This window comes from Pseudorasbora parva, chromosome 22 (genome assembly GCF_024679245.1).
Source record: "Pseudorasbora parva isolate DD20220531a chromosome 22, ASM2467924v1, whole genome shotgun sequence".
Taxonomy (NCBI): Eukaryota; Metazoa; Chordata; class Actinopteri; order Cypriniformes; family Gobionidae; genus Pseudorasbora; species Pseudorasbora parva.
In genome coordinates, this window is record NC_090193.1 from 5,573,982 (window position 1) to 5,588,844 (window position 14,863).

The window sequence follows — 14,863 nt, forward strand, 5'->3', positions numbered from 1 at the left end:
CTGTATGCAGGACTTCATCAATCATTTAGTGATGGAAGAACCAAGACAAGTAAAACATTTTCTTGAAATTTTGTTACACTCCTATATACGTGAACATAGGGATGAACTGGGCTGGCATTACTAGAGTTTCATTGAGTTTCACATGAAATGTTTTTTTTTATATATATATATATATACTGGAAATTACCACTCCAATCAGATGGATCTTATTCAAGAACAAACTGTTCAGCCTATTTTGCAGACTAGATCATTAAAAGACAGAAAGAAAGAACCAAACATAAAACATTGTTCATGGGTTGTGTACCAGTAGTAATTTAGCTTCTTCCTGCATGACATGCGTACCTGGAGGCAGTAAAGATCTGTTTGGAATTGGTGCAGATGGCATTGATGGGGCTGTCGTGGCCCTTAATCTCTCCGATGGGCGTGAAGTTGTCTACGTTCCACACCTTGAGCATGCCCGCCCTGCAGGCGCTGAGAAGCATGGGCCGTCCGGGAACAAACGCCAGAGCACACACCCAATCCTTGTGCGCATTTGGGATTTGCTGTGGAGAAATAAGAAACGTTTGATTTTTAAATCACCTCTCTGCTATAAACACACACAGTTATTCTCTATCAGTGTCACTGTTTCTGAACTCCCTGAAACACCTTCATTGTAGTCTTGAGTTTTCTTCCGGGAGCCAACACGTCACAATATTCTTCATTTAAATGATACAGAAGCAGAGTAAAGGGGCGGAGCCTGGTTGAGTTCGTTAGTAGTGTTGAAACTGCCGGTTATAATAAAGGGGCACGACATTTTCCCAAACACACACAGAACGGCTGACCAATCACAGCACACTGATCCAACCGAGCACATTGAGCTTTTCAGAAGCCGGAGAAAGGAACTAAACAGAGCGTAACTGACGGACTGGGAAGAAAGGAGCTGCAACGTTAAAAATCCAGACCTGCAAACTAAGAAGAGGTGAAAAGGGTGACATGTTTATGAACTATATAGTTTTTGGGGGGTCATCCTCCCCCAGGAAAAAATTATTTTAACATGCAAACGAAGCATTCTGGTGCACTCGGACAGTAACAATAAAGGGAAAAGAACAATAAAGGGAAAAGAAACATCTGTTTCAAGTAAAAGAAACATTTATAGATACTAGGACTAGGCATTGGCACAAATTTCACAGTTTGATTAAATTTCGATTACCTTCAATTCAATATTAATTCATTCAGGGCCTATCAGGTACAGCACATGGCTAATTTTCTCAAAGAAATAATCTCTCTCAACTAATGCTGGAAACGATACAGGGAACCCCAGTTTATACATCGTTATACACTTTAAAGGGGTCATATAATGCCAAGTTAATATGATTCTTTAGTGTCTGAATGAAAACTTTGTAATATACTTTAATTAAAAATTCTCATTAGTATTGTTAGAAAACACTCATTTTACCTGGTCAAAAACAGCTCTGTTTTCACCAAGCCATTCTAGTGCATACAGCTTTAAATGACAAATGACCCCCGAGGCGAAAGAACTGCTACACGAGTCTGAGAGGACAGATCATAGACCGTAAAAAAGATCAACTCAATTTGAACTGGAGTCGGACCGGGACAAGATGACAGCTGCAACGAAATTCGACATTTAAGGCTAAACAGGACGTTTCTGAATGGTTGGTTAATGTAATATCACTTTGATCCGTCTTTATGTAATGGCAGGGTAATGTTAGCAATGAATGCTATGTGTTTACTGATGTATACGGTAGTTCATTGACAGATTGATGTTACACCTAATGCCAATAAAAACTTTTTTTCTGTTAATGTTGGTTTGTCAATGATGCGTAACGTTATCTATGCATTGTAATAACTGCTACAACACGATTTATTTCTAGACAGTATAAGACACCGTTATAAACCATCTACATAATTAAGCTTAGTGTTAACTTACCCCATTCACGTTAACTTTAAAACCAGCGTACACCGTTTGTAATAACACAATAACCATAACATGTTGTTCATTATAAACGTGGGATTATGAATTATATTGAGAACATCTTACATAGAAAGCATGCCGTAATTTAACGTTACCCTGTAAACTTTAGCTGCAGTTCATCGTGAAGCGTTTCAGCATAAACACGAAGAGCTGGTACAGATCTTTATTCAGGAGCAGCTGGATTAAATGTTCAGATTTAGGAACATCAGGACTGCTGTGTTCATTATTACACACAAGAACAGAACACCGCAATCACCCAGCGTCTCTACTTATACAATGGCGGACTGTAACGACCATAGACATAGATTTGAAACCTATATGATGTCTATGTAACGATGACAGCTTGCGCTCGCTCAGGGCGGGTCTGAGATGAAACGCTGCTGTCATTCAACAGTGGGAGGGGTGTCCGATCGTGAGCGTCACACATTGAACGGCTTGATTTGAGACAGGGGAAAACATATAAGGAGATTTTTTTTTTAAATACACTTGATGGATTTTTTTTATCATTATAGGATGGTTGTGTACAGCACTGGCAAAAAACATTTCCATACAATCAGCTTGTAAAAGTGCATGTACCATTATATGACCCCTTTAAGGTTAACATGAATTCATTTTTATGCTACTTACATTTAAATTACATACACTCCTGAACGTTGTGGATCATTACCGGGTTGTAAGTGCTGCTTCAAAATGCCAAAAGAAGAAACAGGAGCAAGAGACAAAAAATAGAGTAGGCAATTTATTGAAAACTGCATTTAAACTGAAACAGGCCGTTCATCAGCTGATCAAAAGTTTAAGACCATAGCCATTAAATGTCAAATTTGCACAAATATATGGCTTTCATGGCATTGTCCTTCAAGCAGTCATATTGTCAAGATGTCCTGATGGCAAAGGCAAAGAAGGCTTTCTCTCTTTGAACGTGGTAGGATTGTTGAGCTGCACAGGCAAGGCCTTTCGCAACGCGCCATCGCTGCTGAGGTTGGACGCAGTAAGACACATATTACATTTCTTAAAAAATCCTGGGACAAAAAAGTCAAGTGGTAGACCCAAAAAGATTTAACCTGCACTGAGCCGCAGGATCCGACGGGTTGTCCGTGAAGACCCAGGTCGATCCTCAACCCAAATTAAGGCCCTTACTGATGCTGACTGCACCCCAATAACCATAAGACGTCATCTGCTAGAGAAGGGCTTCAAGAACAAAAAACGTCTTCAAAGGCCACGTCTCCTCCCACAAACTTGCACGTTTAGAACTTGCAAGGGAGCACCAAACATGGGACATTGAAAAGTGGAAGAAAGTTATATTCTCTGACGAGAAAAAATTTAACCTGGACGGTCCTGATGGCTTCCAACGTTACTGGCATGACAAGGAGATCCCACCTGAGATGTTTTCTACGCGGCACAGTGGAGGAGGCTCCATCATGACCTGGGGTGCTTTTTCCTTCAATGGGAAAATGGAGCTTCAGGTTGTGCAGGGGTGTCAAACGGCGACTGGCTATGTGGATCTGTTGCAGCGGGCATCCCTCTTGACCGAGGGCCCCGTCTGTGCGGTAATGACTGGGTCTTTCAACAGGACAACGCTGCAATTCACAAAGCCTGCCTGACGAAGGACTTCTTCCAGGAGAATAACGTTGCTCTTTTGGACCATCCTACGTGTTCCCCTGATCTAAATCCCATTGAGAACATTTGGGGATGGGTGGCAAGGGAAGTTTACAAAAATAGACGTCAGTTCCAGACCGTAGATGCCCTTCGTAAAGTCATCTTCACCACCAGCCTCCTGGAAACAGTCGCATCAAGCATGCCGAAACGAGTGTTTGAAGTGATCAACAAGAACGGTGGAGCTACTCACAACTGAGTTCTTTTTTGACACGTTTAGTACTGTTGTGCATTTTCAGTTTAAATGCTGTTTTCAATAAATTGCCTACTCTCTATTTTTTGTCTCTTACTCCTGTTTCTTCTTTTGGCATTTTGAATCAGCACTTATAACCCGATTATGATCCACTAGTGCGAAATGTGTAAAACTTGCAATGCATCCCCTAGTCTAAAGATTTTGTTCAGGAGTGTAATACATTTTATAGTGTTTTATTGCTTTCCACTATTTTTTTATTTATTTAACATTTAAATGGTGGCTGTCATAAAATTGATTGATTCATTCATGCAGGTGTGGATTTGACGTAAATATAAAATATATTCTAGAACAGACCAAACATCAAGACTAGGGCTTAAAATGGCCTCTTTTAATTCTTCAGTTTAGGGGTAAGCTCATGGACTGTAAAAAAAAAATATGGACGTAGTGTCCGTGACGTCACCCATAGGATTCTGAAGAGCCGTTTTGAAAAGTAAAGTAGAGATGAGCTGGCTGTTTCCATCTTGGCAGCGTCACTCCTGGATAGCAGAAAATGGGCAAAGAGGCGGGACGTGGGCGGAGCTAAGGTGACGCGATGACTAACAGACAGCAGACAAACGGCTATCCACCTGTCACTCAAAGTGGCCCCGCCCTTAATTATGCAGAACTTTAAGGCTTTATTTAATGTAAACGAATGAGTTATAAAAAAAACATTGAAAAATACCCCCCTCACAGAGATTATATCATATATATTTAATATATAGAACAAAATCAGAATTTGTACCAGGCTGTAAAAAAAAAATTCTGCTGTAAAGTTGGGCATTTTAACATGGGCTCAATGAGATTCTTCTCCTTCTGGAGCCTGTCTCGAGTGGCCAGAAGACGAACTGCAGTTTATGACATTTCTGTATTGGCTTCAACAAAAACTGGGGGAGGTTGCCGCTTGGGTAGACCTCAGCAAAAGTAAAAGGGATAGAAAGCACCATTAATAATAAGCCTACAAATGAGCTCAACAAACTAGCCAAATTAAAATTTAAACAAGTCTCACAGTAATAAAAACTGATTTTGAAACAAAAAAGGAGACACTAAAGGAGGATAATACAATGCTATTTAAGAGTTAAGAGAATCATGAAGCTGTTTTCATTGGTATGATAAATTTTGCTTTTTTAACCAGCAAGCTCCAGTTGATTCCACCAAAAGGCCTGTGGGGAAACGGACGGAAATTCTCATAAAAGAGAGCAACCAAAGCACTTTATCTTGGCAAATTTACCTAGTTGTTCAATCAGAGAGGACGGGCGAGCCAGTAATGTGTGTGTTCAGATAAACTCATTGCTTACACACTGTTAACTGCACTGGGATTTAAGAGTCTTCCTACTGAGGGGGAATTCTGTCAGTCACAAAAAAAAAAGACCTAAAATATATATATGGATGTGCTATACCAGCTGTGGGCTGAATGATGGAGCACTGCATACATTTGCATAATGAAAAGAAAGATTGACGTGACGATATTGCTTAATAAAAAGAAGTCCATCATCTACATGCCTAAAAACTGACATAAATCTGGAAATGATTAAAGGTAAAAACCATTTAAAGAGTTTCAGTCATCATGGCACGTTGTTTCTCTTGGTGATATTCTGTATTTCTGATTTCAGCATCTAAATGCGATAATTATCAACATGACAATGAAATTTACCTGTGAAATACATAATTCAAAGGTCTTTGACAGGTAGGAGACTCATTTTGTCGAACCCATTTTCATGTCGTCTTTTAATAATCTTCCATTATTTTTGCCCTTTTAGTTCTGGATGATGGGAAACGCTGGAATGTGTTCTTGTCTAATATAATCAGCTGGAGAAACCATTCAAATCAAACTTATTACTAAGAGCTTCCTGAGCTGTCAGAGCGCCATGTCGTCATCCTCCAGTGATAAATGAAGCTACGTCTATTGACACAGGAACAATAGGTAAACGCTGGATTATTAGCTTCTGAAAGCTCATTTGTCTGTATATATTATTTTTCGGTTTTGGATATTGTAATTTTCTCGCTGTCAGTCATGTCTTAATTCAAAGCACTTACCACTTAATAGTCACACAGTTCTTTGCCATTTTTTCCTTAAATGAATAGTTATCTTAAAAAAAAATCTTACTGAAATTTCTTGAGAGACTAAATCCTCATTTCATCTTCGTTTCTTTTTGTAATTACAGAAAAAGAAGGAAAAACATTCTCCACACACGGCTCTTTTCTTTGACTTTGAGCTACAATATGATAGTACAAAGCACAGGAATTAAGATATTAAACCATAAATAGTTAATACATCATAAACAAGCTGTATATTAATGGCTGGGTTCATGTGATATGATATCACGCGTTAATACAAGACCAAAATGTCCATACATATACAATGTGTCCCAATTCACATTCTATCCATCTTATTCAAAAATAGAATTAGTACGTCCCAAATCAACTATTTCCAGTTAGAAATCGAAGAGCGGATCTATACACACTCTGACAGCTAATACTGCCCACAACCCATTGCGAGTTGGAAAAGGATTCGACCTAAACAAAAAAAAAAACAAGTGTTAAAAAAAACTACAAACCTGGTGGATTTGCGAGTCCGTTGGTTAAGCAGAGCGGTTTAGATAAAGGGGATTGAGTGAATAATTATCCGTATATAAACTGATGAAAAAATGTTTATTCAGTGTTATCCACATTATATTTCACCTGTATAGCAGCTTTGTGAACTTCTGTAATGACACGTTTGGCAATGACCTTTTAAACACATCATCATATTCAAATTGCAAACACACGAGGAGTGTCTCCGCATGAAAGACCCCCGACTGGCCGATCACTACAATTCTCTCTGGTACAGTAGGAAATGAAATTAAACTGAATTTGCAGGGTTTTAATTGTGACAAGATGATTAACAGGGCAGTTTAAACAGTGACATGATGCCCATAACTAAGCGACAGAGTCCGTTAAAGATGATGAAGTAGTATGTCCCAAAGCTTGCATATTTTTCTGCTAAACACTCAAAAGTATGTAAATACTTTTAGGACGCAGCAATAGTAATCAATTATTTTTTACCTGAATCAGTTCCTGCTGTCCCCATTTCTTAATGCCGTTGTCACGGGAACCACTGAACAATATGTCACCGTGCACAGCGAGACACTCTATCCCATCATAATGAGGGGGCTCGAAGTTATGGGCCGGTCCAATGTTGCCCTGGGCTCCCTCCGCAATGTCGAATATCTGCATTAAAGGGGTCATGACTTGAGAAACTCAAATATCCTTAATCTTTTTGACATTATGTAAAATATTTATAAAACAATAAATGAATAAAAACATACTGAAAGTTCCAGAAAATAATTGTAAAATAAATATATATATATTAGTGTCCACACCAACGAATGATATTGTTATTTATTATAAGTGAGAGCTGCAGTTTTGTAGTCTGCTGCTTTAAATGCTCAAGCTCTTTAAAAGCAGGACAGATTCAATGTTTGTATCAGTTATCAGCTGGGATTCGAACAATATTGTTCCTCTGCATAGTCTCTGCATACATTTAAAGGGCGTACAAGTATATTAAAGGGTTAGTTCAGCCGAAAATGAATATTCTGTCATTTATTCCTCACCCTCATGTCGGTCGACACCCGTAAGACTTTCCTTCATCTTTGGAACACAAATGAAGATCTTTTTGAGGAAATATGAGAGATTTCCATCCCTCCATTAACAGATACACAACTACCAATTTGATGCTTCAAAAAAATTCATAAAGAGATCATAAAACTAATCCATATGGAGTGAGCGGTCTAGTCCAAATTTTCTGAAGAGACTCGATCGCTTTATATGATGAACAGACTGAATGAAGGCTTTTATTCACATATAGGCTAACCATTCATCAACACACACATCATTGGCTCTTACAGTCGCTCAAACGTGCTGTGTAACAAGACTGAACCTCATTGGTTCTTTCTGAAGCTCAAATGTGATGTGTAACAAGAATGAACCTCATTGGTTCTTTCTGAAGCTTAAATGTGATGTGTAACAAGAATGAACCTTATTGGCTCTTAAAGTAGCTCAAACGTGATGCGTAACAAGAATGAACCTCATTGGCTCTTAAAGTAGCTCAAACGTGATGCGTAACAAGAATGAACCTCATTGGCTCTTAAAGTAGCTCAAACGTGATGCGTAACACAAGACTGAACCTCATTGGTTCTTGCTGAAGCTCAAATGTGATGCGTAACAAGAATGAACCTCATTGGCTCTTACAGTAGCTCAAATGTTATGCGTAACACAAGAATGAACCTCATTGGTTCTTGCTAAAGCTTAAACGTGCTGCGTAACACAAGAATGAACCTCATTGGTTCTTACAGTAGCTCAAATGTTATGCGTAACAAGAATGAACCTCATTGGTTCTTGCTAAAGCTTAAACGTGCTGCGTAACACGAGAATTAACTCTTTATGAACTTTCTGAAGCGGAGCTGTCAATGGAGGGACTGAAATCTTTAACGAAATTGATCTAATAAAAAAAGTCTTAATTTGTGTTCCGAAGATAACGAAATTGTCATGACATGAGGATGAGTAATTAATGACAGATATCTATGTTTTGGGTGAACTAGCCATTTAATATTTGGGAAGTGACTGTTTACTTTCAATGACGATTAAGTAAAAGTTATTCAATCACATTTGGGCACAAGCCTAACAAAGAGAGTTTTAGTGAAAGATCACCATGATACCGCAGCATGCGAGTAATGGTTACTTTAGTAACGGCATCATGGTCTCATCCATCTTTCAATGAAAAGATGAAAGATTCAATAAAAACATGAAAAACTTATGAAATGCTTATCGTTTTCCAGTATAGCATAGAAACTGGAAAAAAATATTTACAAATACTGAAGCAGCAAACTCAGCGAAACACAAACTTGATGTCACTGCCAATACTTTTGGTCACGGCTGTAGAAGAATATTATATGAAGTACATAAGACAAAAAAAAGGGAATTAAACTAAAATGGTCAAACGGACCTTCACGTAATGGTCTTTGGATCCAGTGATCACCTGATCCTTGCCTCCTCCAGAATAACCCACTGTAAGACACATGACTGACCCAATGTGTCCTGTCAGCTTCCCAGTGGCCTGCATTCTGCACACAAAATCTTAAAATCAGCCTACTGTACCACAGAATAAAAGAAGTTTATAAATCTGGATATATATCACAATATCAATATCCACATGTGACAGCCCACTTGCCTGGTGGGTTTTTTGAATTCATCAATAAATGGACTTCAATAAATTATAGTACTAATTCTGCCTGTACTTGGCTAAGGAATGAACTATGCACCTGTTAAGGTCCCATGTGCGGACAGTGTTGCCTGCAGCGGCATAGAGCACCGATCCGGAGGGATTGAGGGCAATCTGGTTGATCTGATACTCGCCCTGGGCTGTAGTGATGGTGCGCGTTGTTGTACCAGCGCAGGCATCACCTGAGACCACCTGACCAGATGACCTGACGATGGACGGACAAAGTTTACATTTTCGTACTAAACTTAAAACTAGGTGCATTCAGATGCTAGAGCTAATTGCCAATTTCAGACGGTAAAAAAATACTCACGTGAATGTTCGGACACACTTGGCAGAATCGCGAATGTCCCATACTTTGATATATGAGGTAGAAACGGTGAACACCAGGCTTGAGTTGCTGCAGTATTTGACAGACACTACATTGTTAGGATGTCCTCTCAGAGTCACGATTTCCTGTCCGGTCACCAGGTTCCACATTTTGCAGGTTCGATCTGAAAACCAGGTAAAAATTAAGAAAACAAAAAGTTAACTTTCTATAGGGCCCTATTTTAACAATTTAAGCACATGGTGAACAAATGTCCAAATCCACATTTACTAGTTTAATGACAGAAAAAACAGTCGACATGCAAGGCGCATGATCCAAAAAGGTTGTCCCTCGTCTCTTAATGAGTCATGGGTGTGTTTTGGGCATAACGTGCAATAATCAGTCTCATCTCCATTTCCCTTTAAAAGCCAGTTGAGCTTCTCCACAAAGGAATCTTTTTATTTGTAATATTTAAATGTGTTTATTATACTATTATATTGTATTTATTATATTTAATTTTTATATGTGCTGCTGCACACCCTTGTGTGTGTAATAAGCAAACCACACCTGTTGTGCACCTGCATAAAACACACATATTATTAACACCCTTTAAATAAGCAGTCGTTTTCAGTTCCTCAAAATAGCAACACACCAACAATGCGCCTGAACACAGCTGGTTTACAGACCAGACGCCCACGAGTGAACAGATGGGTGTGAGTGCATTTGATATTTAAACATGGCACTGGACATGAAAATGATAATTGCGTCAGGCTAAAACTAGCAAAAAACACTTGGCATCGCATTGCATCGGGTATATGATAGGGCCCAATGCACTATGACAGGTGTCTGCAAGCTTAAGTCCAAAGTATACTTACATTTTGATGTGAACACTTAAACACATTAGGTTCTGTATAATATATTTAATATCAAGCACAAAGCCAGATTACACATGCACACTAGAAAATTTCATCTTTGTCCAGCACTATTTGAGAAGTTACTGTGTAAGTGATAAAATGTCTTTGTACTCGTTTAAAAGAGAGTTGTGGGTGTCCCTTAACCCCCTCATGCAAGCACTGGGAGTCTATTGTTGCGGCATGAGTAGTTTGTTGTTGTGCCAACTATTGTTATTTTTTGACTGTGAAACAATGGCCCGGGCCAGTTTTGCATGTGGACCAATTACTTGTGCAATCTAGCAATCAAGCCACATAAGGTGAGCAAACAGAACATGTGAGGTTAGTGTAGCGCACGCTTCCTTTGCCAATGATGACAGAAATGTCTAGCATTAGCATAAAAACTGAAGTATATTTTGGGCTTTAGGCACCCATTAGCAGAAGGTTAAACATAGGCTTTAGTTCAGGTACTCTGAACCTACCTCTAAACCTAACCTTAGCCCAGTACTTCATAAGGCAAGTACACTGTAAGTACATGAAAGTAAAATAAAATGCATCCCAAAATGTTCAGATATCAACCTGCATTTGAAATGGACATCGATTATGTTCATCTCTGTTAACTCCAGGCTCTATATTTAATGAAGCACATACAAGACATGAACCAGAAGCGATGCGACCTGTTTTACAGAAAACTATTTATTGTGCATATCCCCCATTAGAGGAAGAGTACATGCTTTAAATTGTAAATAAATTATATTTATTTAGTACTCAGTGTCCAAAAATGTTGCCAACCCTGCCAAAATAAATATAATTTGGTGTGCAGAACATTGCAATTATGATTACAGTTTCAAACTGTAACACTGGCAGCTTATAAATTAATAATTGCAGCATTGTGAGTAATATCTATAGATTCACAAGATCAAGCTACCCACGGTTAGCCTTTACAGTAATAGGATGCTGAACAGCTCGATAAAGCATGCTGAAACTTTGACCTCGAAGCACAGGGAAAATGTATTTCGAATTGACTCGAGTGTTTATGCTTAAGGGTGTTTATGTTTTCCTGTCACAGGTTCAGAGTGAAATAACGGTGAGAAAGGACTTTAATGGTGCACACTGTACCTTTGGACCCGGTGAAAAGCAGCTCGTCTGTGGCATCCAGGCAGAGCACAGGTTTGGTGTGTCCCTCGGCCATCGCCACACACTGTAAAGGGGCCGTCCTGCCCCCCTTCAGGCCACCTGTGGGAGTGATCACACCCCTGCACAAAGACACGCAGCATTTCACTGTATGAAGCGAGGAAGTCTGTGAGGTTAGTCTCAAAGCGAGTGGGTGGAAGGGAGGATGCAACAAAGCTTGTTTGTGTTCAAATACAACGTGTGCCATCTGTTCCACACGGATGAACAAAATACTTTTTGTGTGTGGATGTGAGAAAGAATGAAAATATTGAGTGAGATAGGGAGGACAGAAAGAGAAAGAAAAGATAGACACAGGAAGAAGATCGCCCTATATGATAGATCCAAATCCATTAACCTAGTTACTGTGTGTTTTGTGGAGCCACTAAAGAATTTTGGCCAGAGTCCGCCTAGGACCCCACAGGGTAGCCGTTGGTAATGCCTGATATAAAGCTGTAAAGATTGCTGTATTTATATCTCAGTGTATGCTGTATGTAGGGTAAAAACTTGAAAAAACACAAAGAATGATATACAGATTAGGACATTTACCACTACATATAACAATCTTAAAAGCATTAAACAACATGCACTATAAAGCGACTTTGTAGTATTTCTTATCAGGCACTGAGAAGAGCATTCATTAGCCGCGTTTCCACAGTCGGGTCAAAAGCGGGCGTGCTGGTGCGTGCCAGGGCCAGTCGCGTTTCCACGGTCACTTCCGGGCTGTATCGGGCCTCGTCGGGGCTTCCTCTGGGCCAACAGCCAGGGTTTTTGGCCCGCTGAATACCTTGGTCCAAACCTGGGACTTGCTTGAGGAGTGGTTACGAACAAAGGCAGAGGTTACCCGAGTCAGGAGATGCCAGCACCAGCGCCACGGATGATTTCATATACCAGCAAACATCAGCATTGAAGACTTTTACAATAATTTTAGCTAGTGTTTGAAATCACATCTATTTGTGATCCGATGTGGATTCTGATCACTGTATAAGGCAGAAATATTTATATGCGATGCACGCTATACCATTACTATAGTATACATGGTAAATAAACAAATCATAAAGGCTATCACAATTGTGTATTTATTTTATCTGTCAGTACATCTTATCTCATTATACCGGACTATCTGATATCCATATTTAGCTCCGAATGTGTCAAAATAAAGCGACACTGTTTTTTCAGGAGCTTCCTCTGTTTCTCTGACTGAAAATAGAACTGTATTAGGACTGTATGTAGGACTGTGTATCACTTATTATTGTAAAACTGTGGCAAAACTTTGAAGCTTGGGTTATAATCTTTAACTCAATGACCAAAATGCAAATAAACGGATGCTTTTATCATGTTTGTTCTTGAATCTCGCTAGTTTCCAGTCTGATTTCTGATTAGTTTTTTAATAAAACTTCCATTTGTTGGGGAAATGATGGGTTTGTGTGACGTTGTTTCAGAGGTGTGTTATGGGTGTGTTTTAGTGAAGCGCTGCAGAGCTTCTAGCCCGACGGTGGAAACAAAGCATGAGCTTAGTGCTACAGGTCCAATGCTATTGGCCCAGCCCAGCCCGGCCCGGCCCTTAGGAAGCCCTGGCCCACACTGACCAGACAGTGGAAAAGCAGCTATTAAACGTTCTTTCAGCCTGCTTTGGGGTCCTAGGCTGACTTGATTGTTTTGTGAGATCCGGTGGATGAACCCTGCACTACCTCCGGTTGCTCTCCGTGGAGTTGATTGTCAACATGCTGATATTTCATTTCATTTATCAGACTCCAGCTGTGCTTTACAGCACCCTCGTGCAGTCCACCACTCAGTCTTACTATTCAGGCTCCACGGGTCACTCAGGATATGGCCATCAGCCAGGCAGACGGACATCAGTGAAAACAATAGAGCAGACTCCATATATCGAGCAGGTGTTAATTATGTCCTACTATAGCGTACCACTGCTGAGCAGCAGGGAGCCGATACATGTGGCGTCGATGTCACAGCAACTGCCAAGCCGAATGCACACTTGAAAGTGAAGCCTGCTTGACTGATGCAAACTGCATCCAAGTCCTCTGCGAGTTATGGACTTTGATTCAGAAGCTTAAATCCGCATTTCAAAGCCGCTCGGTTGGTCACTGCTGACTTTGCAGGGTGGCACAGAAAGTGGATCTATTTTAAGACATCTTCAGTGTCCATATGTTTCACAGAAGCATGATCGGCTTTGTTGTGTTGAAAGTGAAGGTAGACTGTTTATCTCTAGACCCCAAAGGCTGTGACTGACACCAATGTTAAGCAGCTAGGCGCCGTTTTCCATTTCTCCGTAGCAAAAGTAGCATATGTCAGGGTCCCAAAAGGCTCCTGGGCACATGTCATTGGAGCCCCTTGTCCCCACCATTGCAAATCTGCAAATCAGTTTTCTTCATTTGGGGGGCCCTCAGTTTTCCACTGGCCAAGGGGTCATACGCAAAAAAGGGCCCTGGTGTTTATTTCTTTTATTGCATGTCCTGAGGCTTTTGATGCCCCTTCCCCTATTGGCCTAGTCCATTATCCAATCTGCACAAATCGATATGCACAAGAAGAGGAAGATGATATTACTTATGCATGGTGCTTATACATGTGTGCTGATGCAGCAGAGAATTTGCGAATGATCTACTGAAATTCTCGCACTCAGGGATCAAAAGGGACCCACCACGTCTGAGGATGCAGACACACGGGCCTTTTTAAACTTATTTATATCCACATAAATTGTTTAAAAGACTCTTTGCTGGAGACAGGCAGCACTTCTTCCTCTTGACAAGCCTGTATGTGAATGAGATTGTCCCAATTAGGAACCACAGAGTTTCCCAGCATCTCCCAAAAGACACTTCAGATCTCTTCCTCACCAGTACGAACACCGTCCATCAGTTCTCACAAGCTGTCAATCACTGAGACCGCAGTCAGACAAAGGCAAAGCAGGAACGGTTGCTCTCAGCCTGGTTGGGACTCGTGTTATGATGTCAACATTTTGTGGTCTAATTGCTGATGGACTTGGCAGAACCATCACACGACGCCTGTCATGGTCGCTCATCGAGGAGCGGACAATGTTTCGTCTTGGACAGCATCCACTAGCGTTTTCTGTTTTCCCCCAACAATAGCGCAGACAAGCTGGTGTGCAATTGAAAACCGAAATCTCCACATCTATCGTAACAGCACCACAGAGCCAACTGCAAATGGATGTAACGTTTACTGACAGCTGGCAAGATGAATTTCTGGTTGGATTTATGATGGACCACTGCCACGGGCTAAATCAAGATTTCTATCGCAAGAGATATGTGCTAAACACACATGTTGTTTTGATGGAGTAGAGGATTTGTCTATAAACTGCTCCAGAACTTCAGGAAACAAAAATAAAACTTAAAATCTCAAGGACTTGTACTTG

The 14,863-nt window shown here is 40.2% G+C and overlaps 1 protein-coding gene across 5 annotated transcripts in view; it reads right to left on the reverse strand.

Annotated features, from left to right (window-relative positions):
• Positions 1-14,863, reverse strand: part of kif21b (kinesin family member 21B) — a 132,820-nt gene that overhangs the window by 22,728 nt on the left and 95,229 nt on the right. For all 5 annotated transcript variants that reach the window (XM_067432080.1, XM_067432078.1, XM_067432079.1 and 2 more), the window contains 6 exons: positions 11,428-11,564; positions 9,425-9,605; positions 9,155-9,319; positions 8,839-8,956; positions 6,900-7,064; positions 343-542 (listed from right to left, as the gene is read on the reverse strand). In XM_067432080.1, coding sequence (XP_067288181.1) covers positions 343-542; positions 6,900-7,064; positions 8,839-8,956; positions 9,155-9,319; positions 9,425-9,605; positions 11,428-11,564 — 966 coding nt within the window. The remainder of the gene's footprint in view (positions 1-342; positions 543-6,899; positions 7,065-8,838; positions 8,957-9,154; positions 9,320-9,424; positions 9,606-11,427; positions 11,565-14,863) is intronic.